At 43.6% G+C, this 18,463-nt stretch overlaps 1 protein-coding gene across 2 annotated transcripts in view; it reads left to right on the top strand.

The window, feature by feature from the left end:
- LOC126517152 (serine/threonine-protein phosphatase PGAM5, mitochondrial-like) overlaps positions 1 to 15,671 on the top strand; it is a 29,032-nt gene extending 13,361 nt beyond the window's left edge. Inside the window, exons 3-5 of one of the 2 annotated variants that reach the window (XM_050167049.3) lie at positions 7,034 to 7,248; positions 10,139 to 10,269; positions 15,295 to 15,671. In XM_050167049.3, the coding sequence (XP_050023006.2) occupies positions 7,034 to 7,248; positions 10,139 to 10,269; positions 15,295 to 15,445 (497 nt within the window). In that variant the 3' untranslated portion in view covers positions 15,446 to 15,671. Of the gene's footprint in view, positions 1 to 7,033; positions 7,252 to 10,138; positions 10,270 to 15,294 lie in introns of both variants that reach the window. The other variant, XM_050167048.3, reaches the window with a different exon arrangement.
- Positions 15,672 to 18,463: the final 2,792 nt, after the last annotated feature.

The raw sequence follows: 18,463 nt of genomic DNA on the forward strand, positions 1-18,463 counted from the left end.
AACTAAATCAAATAGTACTGCCAGTTAAACAAGAAGACAAGATTTTAGGGGTCATATTCGATAAAAGCTAAATTTTTTTTTACACACATTAATAACCTAAAGGTTCAAACAAATAAGACCCTCAATGTCCTAAAAGTCCTGTCGTGGAAGCACTGGGGTTCTGACCATAAACGTCTCCTACATATTTATCCTTCTTTGTTACGTAGCAAACTGGACTATGCATGCATAGCATATGGTTCAGCCAGACAATTGTACCTTAAGCGGTTATATCCCATGCATAATAAAGGACTACGCTTAGCAACCGGTGCCTGTAGGACCTCACCCATTCCCAGTTTGTATTCCGAGAGTAATGAACCGTCTTTAGATCACAGAAGAACGCAACTCGGGTTGACATACATTCTAAGAGTTCGCTTATCACCAGACCATATTTGCCATAACATTATCACGCACAGTGACAAATGACTATGCTACCCAAACAAACCAAATACTATAAGACCACTCATACTTAGATAAGAAAAATGCCATGACTACAGTGTTTCTGCTGAAGCACTTTCTGTCACTCAAAGGCCAACTAGAATAGCTCCTTGGAATGAGTTCATGAAATTTCTAAATTTTTTATTGACGCATTAAAAAAAAGATGCCTCGTGAACACATATTACAGAAATTTCGCACAGTGCAACACATGTACGAAACTACAAAGAATTTTACACCAATGGCTTGAGGATGCCCATTTATGTCAGAAGCAGCGTAATTGAAGATACGTGGGAACACATAGTCAGACTACCACAGTTTGTATCAGTTTTCACTGCTTAATGTTATGCCTTGTGGATGGCAGTACAAAAGATTATCAATGCCAAATGCAAGAAATCTATAATTTATACAGATTCTTTAAGTGCACTTAAGGCTCTGAATACACAATCGCAGTACGAACCCATCATAGGCGATGTCCTACATATACTAACACACCTAAGTAAAAGCCAGACCATTCATTGCTTCTGGGTCCCAAACCACGTTGGGATACCCAGAAATGAAAAAAACAAATCAATGTGCAACAAGGACAAGAATTCTAAATGTTTGAGGAGTTAACATACCTGTTAGGGATGGGATTCAAGCTGTTCGTAAGGGACTACTCTAACTGGCAATGCAAATGGAAATTGAAAGAGAACAATAAACGTCAGCTCATTAAACCTCTCCTTGGGGAGTGGAAAACATGCTACCATCAAGAAAGCGTCATCAAAGTAACTCTTTGTCGACTTCGCATAGGCCACACGCAAATCACACATAATTACTTATCGAGAGAGGAGGAACAGCCAACATGTGACAAATGCCATGAACCGTTAACAGTAATGCACATTGTAATCGCATGTCCAAATCTTGCACTGTGTAGACAAAAGTACATCCGCACATTGCACAAGTCACACACCCCATTTCACTCAATGCTGATGTTAGGAGATGATGCACTGATCCTCTGACTGATGTGACTGGATTTTTAGACGAAACAGATTTTTAAAGTAAGCTTTAATTACTGCAGGATATGCTGCATTTACTAACAAAATTTTATCGCCCTATGTCTGGTGCAGCATAGCCTTAGTCGCTTTTGTTCCAATAAACCCAATTGAACTAACTAATCGAGAAATTTGATGTCAATTTGAGCATTTCTTCATGTGTTTTTACTCTGCACCTTCGTCCATTTTTGGTACCATGTTTCAGTCACGCCACCACCAGGTTTTCGTGAAATGGCATTAATAATCATAATATATAATGGCATAATGTATAATGCCAGGGTAGGCAAGAAGCAGGTTGGAGACAAGTCAGTCGGGGAATATGGCATAGGCTCTAGGAATAGCAGGGGAGAGTTATTAGTAGAGTTTGCAGAACAAAATAATATGCGGATAATGAATACCTTCTTCCACAAGCGGGATAGCCGAAAGTGGACGTGAAGAAGCCTGAATGGCGAGACTAGAAATGAAATAGACTTTATACTCTGTGCTAACCCTGGCATCATACAAGATGTGGACGTGCTCGGCAAGGTGCGCTGCAGTGACCATAGGATGGTAAGAACTCGACTTAGCCTAGACTTGAGGAGAGAACGGAAGAAACTGGTACATAAGAAGCCGATCAATGAGTTAGCGGTAAGAGGGAAAATAGAGGAATTTCGGATCAAGCTACAGAACAGGTATTTGGCCTTAACTCAGGAAGAGGACCTTGGTGTTGAAGATATGAATGACAATCTTATGGGCATGATTAAGGAATGTGCAATAGAAGTCGGTGGTAACTCCGTTAGACAGAATGCCAGTAAGCTATCGCAGGAGACTAAAGATCTGATCAAGAATCGCCAATGTATGAAAGCCTCTAACCCTACAGCTAGAATAGAACTGGCAGAACTCTCAAAGTTAATCAACAAGCGTAAGACAGCTGACATAAGGAACTATAATATGGATAGAATTGAACATGCTCTTAGGAACGGACGAAGCCTAAAAGCAGTGAAGAAACTAGGAATAGGCAAGAATCAGATGTATACGTTAAGAGACAAAGCCGGCAATATCATTACTATAATGGATGAGATCATTCAAGTGGCTGAGGAGTTCTATAGAGATTTATACATGGCACCCACGACGATAATGAAAGAGAGAATAGTCTAGAGGAATTTGAAATCCCACAAGTAACGGCAGAAGAAGTAAAGAAGCTTTCTTTACGAGCAGGCAGCTGGGGAGGATCAGGTAACATTAGATTTGTTTAAGGATGGCGGGCAGATTGTTCTAGAAAATACTGGCCACCCTGTATACGCAATGCCTCATGACTTCGAGTGTACCGGAAACTTGAAAGAACGCTAACATAATCCTAATCCATAAGAAAGGTGATGTCAAAGACTTGAAAAATTATAAACTGGCCAGCTTACTGTCAGTTGCCTACGAAGTATTTACTAAGGTAATTGCCAATAGAATCAGGAACACCTTAGACTTCCGTCAACCGAAAGACCAGGCAGGATTCCGTAAAGGCTACTCAACAATAGACCATATTCACACTATCAATCAGGTGATAGAGAAATGTGCGGAATATAACCAACCTTTATATATAGCTTTCATTGATTACGAGAAAGCGTTTGATTCATTCGAAACCTCAGCTGTCATGGAGGCATTACAGAATCAGGGTGTAGACGAGCCGTATGTAAAAATACTGAGAGATATCTATAGCGGCTCCACAGCCACCGTAGTCCTCCATAAAGAAAGCAACAAAATCCCAATAAAGAAAGGCGTCAGGCAGAAAGATACGATTTCTCCAATGCTATTCACAGCGTGTTTACAGGAGGTATTCAGAGACCTGGATTGGGAAGAATTAAGGATAAAAGTTAATGGAGAATACCTGGAGAGTAACTTGCGATTCGCTGATGATATTGCCTTGCTTAGCAACTCAGGCGACCAATTGCAATGCATGCTCACTGACCTGGAGAGGCAAAGCAGAAGAGTAGGTCTAAAAATTAATCTGCAGAAAACAAAAGTAATGTTTAACAGTTTCGGAAGAGAACAGCAATTTACAATAGGTAGCGAGGCACTGGAAGTGGTAAGGGAATACATCTACTTAGGGCAGGTAGTGATGGCGAATCCAGATCATGAGACTCATGAGACGGAAATAATCAGAAGAATAAGAATGGGCTGGGGTGCATTTGGCAGGCATTTTCAGATCATGAGCAGCAGGTTGCCATTATCCCTCAAGAGAAACGTGTATAATAGCTGTGTCTTACCAGTACTCACCTACGGGGCAGAAACCTGGAGGCTTACGAAAAGGGTTCTACTTAAATTGAGGACGACGCAACGAGCTATGGAAAAAAGAATGATGGGTGTAACATTAAGGGATAAGAGAAGAGCAGATTGGGTGAGGGAACAAACGCGTGTTAATGACATCTTAGTTGAAATCAAGAAAAAGAAATGGGCATGGGCAGGACATGTAATGTGGAGGGAAGCTAACCGATGGTCATTAAGGGTTACGGACTGGATTCCAAAGGAAGGGAAGCGTAGCAGGGGGTGGCAGAAAGTTAGGTGGGCGGATGATATTAAGAAGTTTGCAGGGACGACATGGCCACAATTAGTACGTGACCGGGTTTGTTGGAGAAGTATGGGAGAGGCCTTTGCCCTGCAGTGGGCGTAACCAGGCTGCTGCTGATAATGATAATGACTTTATTTCCATCTAGGAGAGAAAAGAAAGAGAAAAAGTCTGACATGGCTGGTCTTCTCCCCGGTGATGAAATGTATACTTTTTAATTCTTTTTAAGCAGGTGAACATTGGTTAGTCGACCTGACATTGGTATTGAAATAAGCAAGAGTAGTTAAAATTATTATAAACAGGTGGCACAGAAACGAAACGCCAGTTAGAGTAGTCAGCATACAGCATCTCACACAGTTCAGTTTGATCAGTACATATCGTTATGCTGCGCGGCAGAACCAAAGAGAAGAAGAAATGCCTGACTGCCTGCGATCTCTTCTCTGTACCCCCTCGATCCCCTTTTGTAAGTAAACCCATCTCATCTATAACAATTTTATACACTGAGATCACTGCAAAAAGTAAGAATAACTAAATGGCATACACAAAATCTGAGGACAGCTAAGCACTTTATATCAATTATGAATGCAAAATAATTGTCTGATTGAATGCTGCTGAACAGTCCTTCAAGGTATGAGCTCCTCATGGGCAAGTAGGTGCATTGAGACACTTGGCCAACGCCTCCTTGATAGCACAAGGCTGGTGCACTTCGATCCGGGATGTCATGCTACCTTGCCCGACTGCCATAGGATCTAAGGGCGACGCTCCCAATCAAGCGGCAGTGATTTTGACATCACCGCTTTTGTCAAGCCGGGCTTGGCAATAGAAATTTTGGTCCAAGTAGCACGATGTCATAAAGAAGAGTGCACAGGCCTGCTATCTAGGAGGCGCTGATTTAGCCCATTGGGTAAGACACTCGGCTCCTGAGCGTTGGGTCGTAGGTTCGAAACTCACTACCGGCAATGTTTTTTTATTTTGAATTTATTCTTTTGTTATACATTAATTTCTTTATAGCCATTACTGAGGTGAAATTGGAACGCGGGCGAGAGCTTGCGCAGACAAGGAATGTGTAGATAACACAGGCATTTGGAGAAAGAGGGTGATGTGGCATCGCAGCGATGCCCTCTTCCCTCCTGCAACACCTGGCACGCCAGTGCAGCAGCAGGTGTTTCCTTTTGCCCGCTTTGCCCCGTTGAGGTGTGCACATGAGGTAGCATCGCAGCCAATGGGAATTTAGGTGCCGTTTTGCTGCTACAGACGCCGGCTTTTTCACTTAATGGGCCATTTGGTGCTTTCGCATCAACCGTCTATTAGAAATTAAGCAATACAAGGTAAACATTTTGATTAACTTGAGAGACAAATTTTTGTATTTCTTTTTTAGGCGTTGTTGGGTCCGTATCATGCCCATGGAAGTTAAGAATTTTTGGTGGTGTGTGGTTTAACATGTATTTGCCAGAAGTTGTTCTGTGTCAATGTACTTGCCAAATGTCTCAACTTCCTGTCACATATTTAACCTTATTTTTTAAAATCAATAATGGTATATACAAAAGTTGGGAAATGTTCGTTTTTAGTTCCATTTTACTGTCAGATTGAATGGTAATTATATATGTCATGCACTGGGCATTACATCTCCTTCTTTAAAAATTGGTGCTGAGGGATGGTCATCTGTAAAGGAGATATTTGTAGAACATTTTGCTGCAATCATTTAACTACCATAAGTGCTTAGCATAGTGCACACTGCTGAATCCATGGGTAACTGTTTAAACTGATTTCAGTTAGAATTGGCCTCCTCTTAATGCTCCACCATTGCGTGTAACAGCTGTCCTCCGTACACTTTCTTGGGCATTTGTGTATGTGTGTACTATATCTAGCCCTGTGAGCATTTGCTGATGCCACTCATGGTCATGGCAGTGGATGTGGAACATCTTTTCACCTGCAGGCACCGCATAGTACGTAAACTTATGTTTAAACTTTTAACACGAAAGTGTTTTATGTCGGGGTCCACGATCAGTTTCCTGCAACGGACATGACGTCAGGAGTGAACACACAAAATATGAATTCTTGACAGGGATGGTGCCGCCATCTAGGAGTGGTGGAGTGAAGTATCGCATCATGACACTAACGAGCTTCGATAGTGAGCGCTTTGGCAGTCTCAGTGCAGCAGAGGCTCCAATGCAGCACTATTCTCCTGAAGTGACGACAGTCTTTGCTTACGGTTTGTCATTCACATTGGGTTAGCCTGTGACCCCTCGTTATCTGTGGAGTTCAGCTTCAACATGCATCAGCAGTGCTTACATGTCACCTACTGCTTTGCTTGTGGTGACACCAACTAAGAAAACTGCTGTGCTAAGCAGTACATAAAGGCAACGACATCGATGGGTGAATCTCGCTTTGGTCCATCAAGAGACATGCTGGCATGAAGCAGAACGCCTTTGTGCATTCACAGCATACGCTATGAACTCTGCCACTTGCATTCCTGAAGCTGAGAGTGTCGCAACTCGGCTGGCTGCCAAAGACACTATGGAGCTGGGCCAAAATGCTTGTACCTTCGCCAGTGTGACTTGGCAGCAGAACGCCGCGCACCAAGCAACATGGTTGCCGGCCCGCAAATCATGTGCCTTTCGCTTCAGTGGATCGTGAGTTCGCGAAGCGATTTACTAACCACCCGATCAGTTTGGTTGTGCAGTTTGCAAATGCCTGTGGTTTATGGCGGATATGCACTGTGCTCTGGCATGTGCAATGCAGTGTCTTCAGGGGATGTTTCCAGCTCGCAAGTCGTTTGACAACTTTCACTGGTTTGGCAATTGTGGCCCCCTGAGTGGTAGGGTTCCACTGATGGCTACTTGCAACTGAATTCTTCACATGCAATAAACATGCGACAGCTTCTGTGAAGACACATTTTACTTTCATGTTCTACCGATTCCTATGAAAGAGGGATGAACCATATTTCGCTTCCTCACATTTTTGTCTTTTTTTTTTTAATTGTGTGTTACAGGCCGCAAGCAGGCAGATCTGACAGGCCAGCGGCTGAAACACTTGGGAGTCCCTTTCTCGCGACTTGTTCACTCAAGCATGACACGAGCCATTGAAACGGCCGAGATCATTCACAAGCACTTGGAAGCGCTTCCCATGGAATCGTGCGAGTTAATTCGGGAAGGGGCACCTGTGCCTCCCGAACCTCCATTTGGAACCTGGAAGCCTGAAGCCAAGGTGGTTGCAGGAGTTCTCAATATGTGTTAGTACAAGGGTGTGAAAGTCGACTAGTTAACTTGTGAATAACCCAGCAAATAGGGCAGACAACAGGACAAGGAAAACTTAACATATAGGCTTGTTATACACATACAGCAAGAAAAATTTATATCATTCCCTTTGTATACTCTAGTTTATTGCTCTCGCATATCTTGCGAGTCTCCCAAATTTTTCGTAATGTGTGCAATTTGAGCTCACTTTAAGATTTTACAACTGTGGCATCAATTCAATATTTATGAAAAATAAGTTCGCTTCTCAAAAAGTTTCGTCAATGGTATTCGAACCTTAGTCAATAGTGAAAGTCTTCTGATAGTGAAAGGACACAAAAGGGTTACCTGCTTCAAGCAAGTCTATACAGACAAGCTCCTGAACAATGCAAAATTGGCAATACCAAAGTAGCTGAAAAGTCGCTGTGATCTAACAACAGTGTGTTGCTTGCCAATCCTTGTTCCAAGTTTGGTGCTGCTTGTGTACTGCCTGTTGTGACTCACTGTTAACCCTTTAAAGATGAGGCATATAAATACCTGAAAAAATGGTTTATTTTCTTCTAAATCTGCAAAACACATTGAGAATAAACATAATCAATGAAAAGAAAAACAATGTTTTATAGAAACTTTTTCACCAATAGAAGGGAGATCTTGCATCGGTCTGCTGCCTCAGACCATGCTTTCAAAAGAATTCAAGCCACATGTCGAACTTCTTCCTTGTCCTGTGTTCGTGCTCTAAACCAACAAATGACACTTGTTGCCTGTCGTTCAGTGTTGGCCGATGACATGTAGCAACAAACTTGCTACTCAACACTGAAACTTGGCTAGGAAATAAATTTTTTCTGCTATATTGCCTGTAGGCTATACTCGTCCGTAAAGGGTTAATAAAGTGTGGGTATATTCCTAAAAAAAAATGAAAAGGCATGTGCCCAGGGAAAGCTATAAAAAAATGCATGTTATTCGCTCATCCCCTCCTACTTCTCTCTGGTTCTAGGTCTGCCTGATTTTTCTAATATTAAGGTTCATAGCTTGGCAGGTTTACTACCACATTTACGAAGTTTATTAGTGGATCATTATCAATGAATCATTTTGCTTTTTGTTATTTTTTTCTTTCAGTTTTGGTGTGTTTCCAAAAAAGTTTTCCGAATTCCATTTTTTCAATACTGTGGGTGCCCCTCACTTATGCATTCCTAAGAAAAATGGAAGCATTGCTGTTAACTGCTTCTTTGCTGGCCTTGCAGCTGTAGTATGATAAAGCCTATATGAATCAATTGCTTCTTTAAGCATTTGATTAAAGTATGCAGCATATTTTCCTGATACATTTTGTATGCAATGATTGCGTTCAGTCTTTCTTTCTTGTCCTCTATGTGCTGTTTGCCATGCTATTCATTAGCCCCCATGCAGTGGGCCTCCATTTTGCCTGCCTGGGGGCTAAGCTAAAGTAGTTGCTTCATGCTTGAGAAGATTGAGGTCACATTCCAAGTTACAATTTTGCGAGCCAAAGCGGAAATGGAACTGGTTGAAAAAGTCCTTTAGCCTGCTGTTGAAATCTTGTAGCAGTAGTTCAAGTGGCAGTAGTGGTAGCAATTAGTAAACACATGGTACTTTTGGCTTACTGATTTCAGGCCCAAAGTGCTATAACAAAACATGCAAAAGTTTGTGCTGACTACAATAACTCACAACCAACCTCAGAAGAGCCTTGTCATAGAAATATTTAGCAAAAATACTAAAGAGCCTCTTGCTCTGCTAGTATTCCAAAAAGCAGTCGCCATTTTCATCTTTCAGAAGTTTTGTTCAATGGGTGGTGGGAGATATTTTTATGGTACCTTCAGTGTCACAATATCAGTCCACTGAGCAGAAAATGTTGAGCTGTATGTATATTTTCGTAAATAGTGCATTTCAGCTACATTAACCTAGATATGTCTTTATTCCGCTAGAGTTTGTGTGACCCTGTACCATTTGTATCGAGATTTTACTGTTATTGTGACCTGAAAATTTTTAAACTCTGAAGCTTTCCTTCTTGAGAAACTTGCATGAGTTTTCATGGTAGCTTTGTGCTAGCTCTGTGCTACTTTTAGGCGGATGACAATTTTTCCCTTTCATGAAGTATTCTGTCTTATGGATTCCTGCAGAGTTGGGCCAATATGATGTAATGAGTACTTTTGCTTAATTCTGTTCCTTTCTTATCATCTTCCATTCAAGGCTGGCTGATCTTTGCTTTAATGTGGGTGCAGGGTGGCTCAGACCCATGGCAGAGTGTAACAAGCAATGGCATTGAATTATACTTGCTACATTATCCAGATCCCGATTTGTCATGTAATGCAAAACATGTGAGATTCCAGATTTCCCCCCAAGCAATCTACCGTACAAGGTTGGCAAAGGATTCCCTGCCATTTTTCTCTACAATTGTGCATGCGGAGGTTGTGCTGGTTTGTCGTTTCCACTGTGATGGCCACCACTGTAACCTGTGCTCCATAGTTGTAGCCTCACAAACTGCCACAATACTTGGAGGATTGTGCACAATGCCAGCAAAAGGCTGTTTGACTACTGGCCTGAGTAGGTACACCTGCATTTATTCTATCATGGCTGGATCAGCCCATTGGCACAATGACATGTCCTTCACAAATGTGGAGATAGTCCTCTTTGGTTTTTGGTTCTGAGATAAAAAAAAGGGCCTGATTTGCTCTTTCTTTGTGCTGTTCATTGTGCACGTCATTCAGATATATTTTTCGTGACACTACTGCAGTCCTTTATTGCATCTCAACCTTGTGCACTTAGCTCTTCTCATCCCATGTCTCCCCTTTTTGCATAAAAACATGTTGGAGCTACTGGAGCTGACTAAGGGGGTTGACCTTTGTTACCAGTTTTTTACAGATGGTGCCCGGATAGAAGCCGGCTTTCGCAAGTATTTCTACCGTGCAGCTCCCAGTCAAAAGGAGGACTCTCACGAGATCATCGTTTGCCATGCCAATGTCATTCGATATTGGATGTGCAGGTGTGTGTGTGTTTGCGTGTGTGTGTGTGATGCTTCCCTGAAGCATGTGATTGTTTAGCGTCCGCTTTCAGATATATTTTGGTTACCTGTAACCCCATGCAGTGACTCAAGGGCTGTAGCAGTCTGTTGCTGACCACAGCCTCTTTATTTATGTGGAGCCATAAATCCAGTCACTCAATGAGCCGTTCACTGGTAGCTGTGCGCTTAAGACTGCTTGTAATGATCCCAGATATAACCATCTGCTAATTACAATGACCGGTCTTTATTACCCTACACTAGGGGTTCTCCTCAAGCATGTTGGTCCCAGCAAACCCTGCTAAGCTCCATGAAGTGCCAGGGAAACCTTCCGCTTCCAAGGGCGCTTTTTACATTAGTTCGTGTTACACTTACATGCAATAAATTCGGAAGCAAGGGCATTAAACAAATGTATGTTCACCGACGTGATAAATTTGTTTCAAAATGCAACTGAACTCACTTTGCTTCCATGAATAAATCGATGTGAGGCTCAGTCTCACACTCTAGGCCAGCCTCACATCAGCTGCTAGATTTTTGCCGATTCCTATGCTTATTTTTCAGATAAGTTAGTATTGAGAATGCCTGTTCACAGGCATATGTTGTTGTAAATGGCAGGAGCATGTCCACTGCCTTACCAAACAGATGTGGGAACAAAGGAACAGCCTACATCCAAAAGGCAACACTGGTAGCCAAATTTATCTTTAAGGGGTGGACCTGGGTCCAGGATAAAAACAGTTTTAGAGACGTGAAATTTTCAGGACATCTTCAATCTTGTGTGCTGATTCCAAATGCTATGCAATTAGATTTTTCTAAGTCGATCTAAAGAAAGTTGCAATTATTTTTTGTGTTATAAATATGGGATGTGACATGCAAAAAATTGTGCTCAGCCAATAGAGCTAAAATTAAGCATGTATCTTCCTGAATGTTCAAAGAGTGCAAGTTTGCATTTTAATGTTTATATGTGTACTTTAGCTGAAGTTATGAAATCCCAAAGTTGCAACTTTGCAAATGTGAATTTTAATTGGTGATTTCTACAAGGTTTTCAAAGTGTTGCAATGTCCTAAAACACTATATCGTAGCTTTTATGCACTCTCTGATTCTCTAGCATTAATGAAAAAAAGAAATCAAAAGGGAAAGGCAGGGAGGTTAACCAGAGGGGAAGATCCGGTTTGCTACCCTATGCTGAGGAAAAGAATCAAGAGGTTTGAATGAGTAGCAGGGACACAGTGCTACTCCCAAAATTTTAAGACTTGGAAAAATAATTTTTGAGAAACATGCAAGAATGGGTCTGCGAATATCTGAAAGTTTCGAATAACCAAATGAATAGTGTCGTATTCGATACGGTCTTCGAATCGAATAGTCACTATTCGTAAACGCAAATATTTTTCAAATACTTTTCGAATATTTCAAAGCGTAACATAACCTAACATTGAACATAAAATTGGAGCAAAAGCAAAAAAAATTTTCAACCCTGCGGGGAAAGTATAGACATAAAACATGAGAACTTGTGAAGTGGGGCTGGCTTATGTCCCTTAGGCAGCCATATGCGAAAGGCTATAAAGTAATTATTCACACTCTCTCGAGAGTCATGTGCATGTGAAGAAACTACTTGTTTGCTCTTTATTCTCCATTTCTGTTTAATGCCTTGCTTTAATTTTTGTTTTTTAGTTCTTTGGCGAGCACCCCAGCAAAAGCTGGCTGTCATGTGAAAAGTTTAATGCTTTGTATTTGCACAAAAATGCGTAATTTGTGAAGTTAGGATATCTAATCGTTATAGTAGTTTAAATGTGTGTAATTGGTACCTGCATGAGCAATAAGGAAGAATTGAAACTGAGAAAAAAAATCTCGCATAGACTCCTCTGGGAGTTTTCTAAGTAAGCGTAAGCATTGTGCCATTTGTTCATCTCCACGTAGCCCAGTGTCATTATCAGTTTTATGAAACTTGATCCGACCAGTATAAACGACAGCGTTGCAGCAATACCAACCGATGCGGACAGCAGCGCAATGTGCACTGATGACTTTCCGATCATTATAAGCCGTTATCGCTCTTTAGCGCCTTGCCCATCCGCATCGAACCATTATCAACCGTGGCAAACCGTACTCCGGCACTGGCTGCGTATAGCGCAGCGGCGCGGGCCCCCATCTTGAAAGCGATCTGCGATGCTGACAAAGAGTGCTGACTGCTGACAGCTTCCCACGCTGTGTTTTCGCCGCTTACCTAGCCTTGAAGAGAGGCGTGTGCACCTATATCTTGAAAGCGATCTGCAGAAGTGGCAGAGTGAGGCGTGTGCTGAGAGCTCCGCGAGTGCTGTCTTCTCGCCACTTTGTTGGCGTTGAAGCAAGAGGCTGCACGAAGGTGAATCCGCTTGCTGCTGCCGTCGCTAGCTCGAAAGCGATTCTCTTAGGGACTGACGGAGGGATGGTTTTCTTGTTGGGTAAGCACAGAAATGCTTACGCATTTAAGAAACTGATCAGATGGAATTTCGTTCGCAAATCATGTCTGTAGTGTGAACAGCGTGACACGTTACCCATAGGGATACGTAGGCCTCCATACAAGATGCATAGTGGGCAAACGACGCTTCATAACATACTATGTAATGACAGAAACTTGCTAACATTAAGAATACTAGGATGTGAACAGCATTTTATAATTACTGTGATAACAGCAGTTCATTATCCGAAAACTATTCGGTATTTGATTCAATTCTGTTTTGGCACTATTCAATTCGTATTCGGTTCGGTCTCAAAAATCACTGTTCACACACCCCTAAATGTCCTTAAATAATCGGAAGAATAAGAATGGGCTGGGGTGCGTTTGGCAGGAATTCTCAGATCGTGAACAGCAGGTTGCCATTATCCCTCAAAAGAAAAGTGTATAACAGGTGTCTCTTACCAGTACTCGCCTACAGGGCAGAAACCTGGAGGCTTACGAAAAGGGTTCTACATAAATTGAGGATGATGCAACGAACTATGGAAAGAAGAATGATGGGTGTAACGTTAAGAGATAAGAAAAGAGCAGATTGGGTGAGGGAACAAACGCAAGTTAATGACATCTTAGTTGAAATCAAGAAAAAGAAATGGGCATGGGCAGGACATGTAATGAGGAGGGAAGATAACCGATGGTCGTTAAGGGTTACGGACTGGATTCCAAGAGAAGGGAAGTGTAGCAGGGGGCGGCAGAAAGTTAGGTGGGTGGATGAGACCAAGAAGTTTGCAGGGTCAACATGGCCACAATTAGCACCGGGGTAGTTTGGGAGAGGCCTTTGCCCTGCATTGGGCGTAGCCAGGCTGATGATGGTGATGATGAAATATTATTGAGTGGAATATGGAGAGTGGTCTGAATTTGAGGCTTTGAAGATTCTTTGCTTTTCAAGTTTAAAATGCACCATTTTCATCCTTATTGTTAACACTTTTCTCTCATTCCAGCTTAAGAATTGTGCAACATGTTTATGGTACAGAAATGATGGACAGGGTCATGTCTGTGTTATAGGACCTTTCCTGTCCATCATGCTTGTGCTATAAATTTTTTGCATCATTCTTAAGCTCGAATGATGTACCGAATAGCCAAGCAGTGAGTTTTCTTTCTCTTCTTACTCCCATTTCTCTTAGCCAGTGTGGTGGCATAGTGGCTGTGGCATTGCGCTACGAAGCCAGAACGTGCAGGAGCAAATCCTTTCTACGGCGGCTACATTTTGATGGAGGTGAAATGCGAAAACAACCGTGTACAGCACATTGGGCACACATTAAGGATCCCCAGGTGGTCAGAAGTAATCCGGATTTCCTCACTACGGCATGCCTCACAATCAGATCGTGGTTTTGGCGTGTACAACCCCAGAAATCAATTTCTCTTCCCCAGTGTTAAGGCTGTTTCACTTGCCGCAATTTTCAGTCAGGGACACAGCGAATTCCGTCGCTCAGCGACCGCCGCGACGTCGTGGGCTCTCCGCGACTGGATTCCAACAAGTTGGTCGCGCCGTCGCTCAGTCGCAGCGATCGGCACGATGTGGGAGGGGCGACGTGTGTTTCACCGCGCGTTGGTAGCTCTGTGGAGCAATGTCGTGCGTCAGTTCTAGCTATGTTTAGGGCGTACCCACCAGCGTTTGCGGCTTAGGAGCTTCATACATTTTTTTCTTTCGCTTACACAATTCGTTTGAAAGGAGAAGCTGCACGCTATCCAGGTCGGGAGAAGGACGCTGCTCAACATGAGGCACGTACCCACTTGATTGCCGCCGTCGTCAACCTCTTCATCCCTACAAATTGCGCCAGCTGCTTATATGCATGCACACTCAACAGTAGTTTGTTCTTCTGCAAAAGCAAATACTCATCCAGTAAAAAAAGTTGCGGCTTCCATAGTAACAATGAAACTAGAGTGTACTAAACGGAACCACCCCACCGACGCCGCGCAAGCCGCACGCCATACTTGCTGTGTTGTGCAGCGCCTCACTCACCATATCTTCAAGCTGTGGTAAAGTCTCAACGCTTTTAAACGTTAAAAAATGGTGTACCTATTCTATTATCGAATAAAAATAGGAAAATTCGAATATTTGACTAGTTTCCATGTAGATTTTATTTAACGATGCAGGCATGGATACTTTGTGAGCAGGAGGCAACCTTGCGCATCGCTGCGACGGATATCGCGCTGCCGCAAACGCATGTGAAAGCTGTGAGCGAAAATCGCTCTGCGACGTGCACGGCAGAACGATTTTTTTCGCCCCAATCGCGCCATGCGAGAAAGCCTTTAGTCAGATGTTTCATTCAGGCTGACGTCTAATACAGGTGTTACACGATGCACTTTTGATCGTGATGAAGCCTGACCTGGATCAAATTTCTCGGTCGCAGCTCGTTCCTTTCTGCAGCTGTGCAAGGGAGGCAATCGCGACCAAGAAATTTGATCCGGATCGGGCTTGCTCACGATCAATAGCGCGCCGTGTGACACCGTTATAAGCTTTCTCTCTCTCTCACTATGACCACCAATGCCAAAGATATGTGCGTCTTTGCTTTTGTGCGCAGGGCACTGCAGTTTCCTCCTGAGGCATGGTCACGCATCTCTCTGGCCAACTGCAGCATCTCTGTTGTGAGGATACCTCCCTCTGGGCGAGTGTCCGTGCGGTCACTTGGCGACACAGGCCACTTCCCTAGGGAAATGATTACGACCAGCTAGCCTCTTGGCCAGTTAGGACCATAGTTGTTTGCGCTTATGTTTTCAGGCTCCGGTGGTATTGCACCTGATATATATGTATACAAAGCGGACCTTAGTTTTTATACATTATAATTTTTTTCGGACCGCCAAATCGCTATTGCAATTTACGCACATCTTAGTGATGACGCTTGGCTGTATAATTGTGTGGAAAATGCATTTTCCACAATAAAATAGAGTCGAATACGAAGGAGTAGTCTTGTGATTTTTGATGACATTGCCCGTTTCCTGATGGATGTGCAGATACTGTCAATAGAGCTTGAAAAGATTTACTAGAGTGAAAGCTCTACTACATCATGTCTCACAAGGTCACATTCACCGCTTCGCAATGACCTTGAGTCGCCGGAGCACATGTGTGGCAGGTCTGACTAAAGGTGCATTTATAGCCCAACATTATTGGCGCGTGGGCGAGCATCACTCGACGCCAGGCGCGTCGGAGCGCATTGGCCGTGTGCAGTTACGTTGGCTGCACCAGTGCATTGAACCATTGGTCGAACTATAGACGCTGTTTTTCTCGCCATCGTGAAATAACGTGTGGGCACGCTCACACCACGTAGGACTATACTGGCCCTTTAATGGCTGATTCGCCAGCGCTTGGTCTCTCAGTCTCACCATGGATGAAGTGCCAGCTGGGCGGTCTGTGTGCGCTTCAGCGCAAGTGACAGGATGAATCCAATCATCCAGTAGATATAGCCAGACAGCATGCTGCACAATCTCAAGCAAAGGCGAAGTTGCCTGCTGAAACACCGGGGCAAAGGCAGGCCAGATTAACACGTTATAGAGAAGCTTACCAAGCGCTGAAGCATGCGAATATTGAAGCTAGGGCAACTGCCGCTGTCGTTCAGTAACACGAACTACAAGGAGGAGGAGACGAAGCCGTGGATACCAGCAACAGCACCCACAACGAACATTTCACGAACCACACCCTTTGGTTTATGGCAACCTCGACTGCGATGGCTTGGTTTCACCACGACTTCACGGACGACCAATTCAGCAATGTGTGTAACATGCGTGAAATAATGAAACACTGTGTTCATAGTCTTTGCAAAACTAAGTCAAGGAGACTTTCGCTCGTTATAACTAGGTTTACGAGAGTTAAACCCTGGCCAATTTTTTTTTCCATAGGTCACCTAGGACAAGTACCAGAATGTGCAAATATGGTTTTATAAAAAAAAGAGTTGCATGCTTTGCTTACAACTTGTCTTTAAAACAGCATTCCTCATATAAATGTCAGTGAATGCTTGGCTTAAACCAATTCACAAATTGCACAAAACCAGAATTTTTAAAATGTAAATTGAAGAAGTTATTATTTGCTGTGTCATGCATTCATGGAAGTGTGTGCATCCAGTCTTATCGGACTTGAAAATTAGTGACGTCCTTGGGCTGTCTTCGAGATTGAGGTTAAAGGAAGCAGAGGTGATGCGACAAACATGTCTTGGCAAAAAATCGGACAACAGCCCGCATTTATACTTAAAAACCATCTAGAGGCACATCGGTCTTCAGTCAGAGCCAAAGATGCAAGGTGACCATGTTGTAAAGTGTACAGAAAAAGGGTTGCTGCTTCATGCACGATGCCTCAAGACGTTTTTACAATGGCAGGTAAATCAAGCTTCACATTTCAGAATTTATGTAGCTGGTCATTTGTAAGCACGACCGTGCCACTGCGGTGATCAGAGCACTGGAGAAAGAAAAACAAAAATAAGGCAAGCTGCTGATGCATGGTACGTAGAATAGTGCCACGTGTGCAATTGGTGCAATCAGCACTTGTCGAGCAGATCAAGAGACCCGAAGACTGCTCAGCGACGTTATTGCTTTTCAAGTCTGTTCTTAATAGCAACTGGTATGTTACGAATGTTAAAAGTGCAGTTTCTGTTTTACATCTCTGTGCAAGTGGACAAAGTAACCTTCTCCTCATGTTACTTGTAAAAACTATTTTAGACTTTTGGCTACAAGCATTGTGTGGGCTGCGTGGCCCTCCATTTCAATTAGAGCACAGCTCCTAGGCGCCTGTTCCTGCATTGAGCATCGGTGTCCTCGGCGTAACCGAGCGAACGAACGCAGCGAAGTTTAGACTGCGATAGCGAAGAGAGCACGAGGAGGAAAGTGGAGGAGGGTGCAGCAGAACCATGAGGTAGAAAGCAGAGGAGGATGTGGCAAAAGCGTGGGAGAAAAAGTGGTGTCACACAAGAAGCGAATGAGCATAGCAAAGGATGAAAAAGCAAATGCGGCGTGCAGCTGGGATGAAAGACTGCTTTAGTGAAGAGAGCATGAGGAGGAGGGTGGAGCAGGAGGGTGCAGCGGAACCATGAGGTGGAAAGCAGAGGAGGAGGGCATGGCGAAAGCGTGAGAAGTGCAGCGTCGTGCAAGAAGTGAACAAGCAAAGTGAAGGATAAAAAAGCAAATGCAGCGTGCAGTGGGAATGAAAGACCGATAGCGAAGAGAGCGCGAGGAGGAAAGCAGGAGAGGGGGGTGCAGCGGAACTATGAGGTGGAAAGCGGAAGAGGAGGGTGTGGTGAAAGCATGAGAAGTGTAATGTCATGCAAGGAGCGAACGAGCACAGCGAAGGATAAAAACGCAAATGTGCTGTGCAGCGGGGATGCAAGACTGCGATAGCGAAGAGAGCACGAGGAGGAAAGCGGGGCAGGAGGGTGTGGCAAAAGCGTGAGAAGTGTAGTGTCACACAAGACGGGCTGTGCGGTGGTGACTGCTACAAGATGGCGTCAGAGTAGCGCGCCATCGTCTGTTCACCAATGACACCTTCAATAAGGCATGCGGCGAGCACCGATACATTATATGGAAACAAAACACCGCATGAGTGGAGGTCTGTGCGATGGCTACTGTGAATCGCATCCACGTGTCGCCTCTCACGATCTCCCGATTAGCAAGGCAATCGCGCCACACTTCGCTTCGTTTGTAATGTGCTGTACAAGACAGATTGTCTAAGCCAGCCATTCTATGCGCAGCGTTCTCTTCCTAATATAC

This window comes from Dermacentor andersoni, chromosome 3 (genome assembly GCF_023375885.2).
Source record: "Dermacentor andersoni chromosome 3, qqDerAnde1_hic_scaffold, whole genome shotgun sequence".
NCBI classification, from domain to species: Eukaryota; Metazoa; Arthropoda; class Arachnida; order Ixodida; family Ixodidae; genus Dermacentor; species Dermacentor andersoni.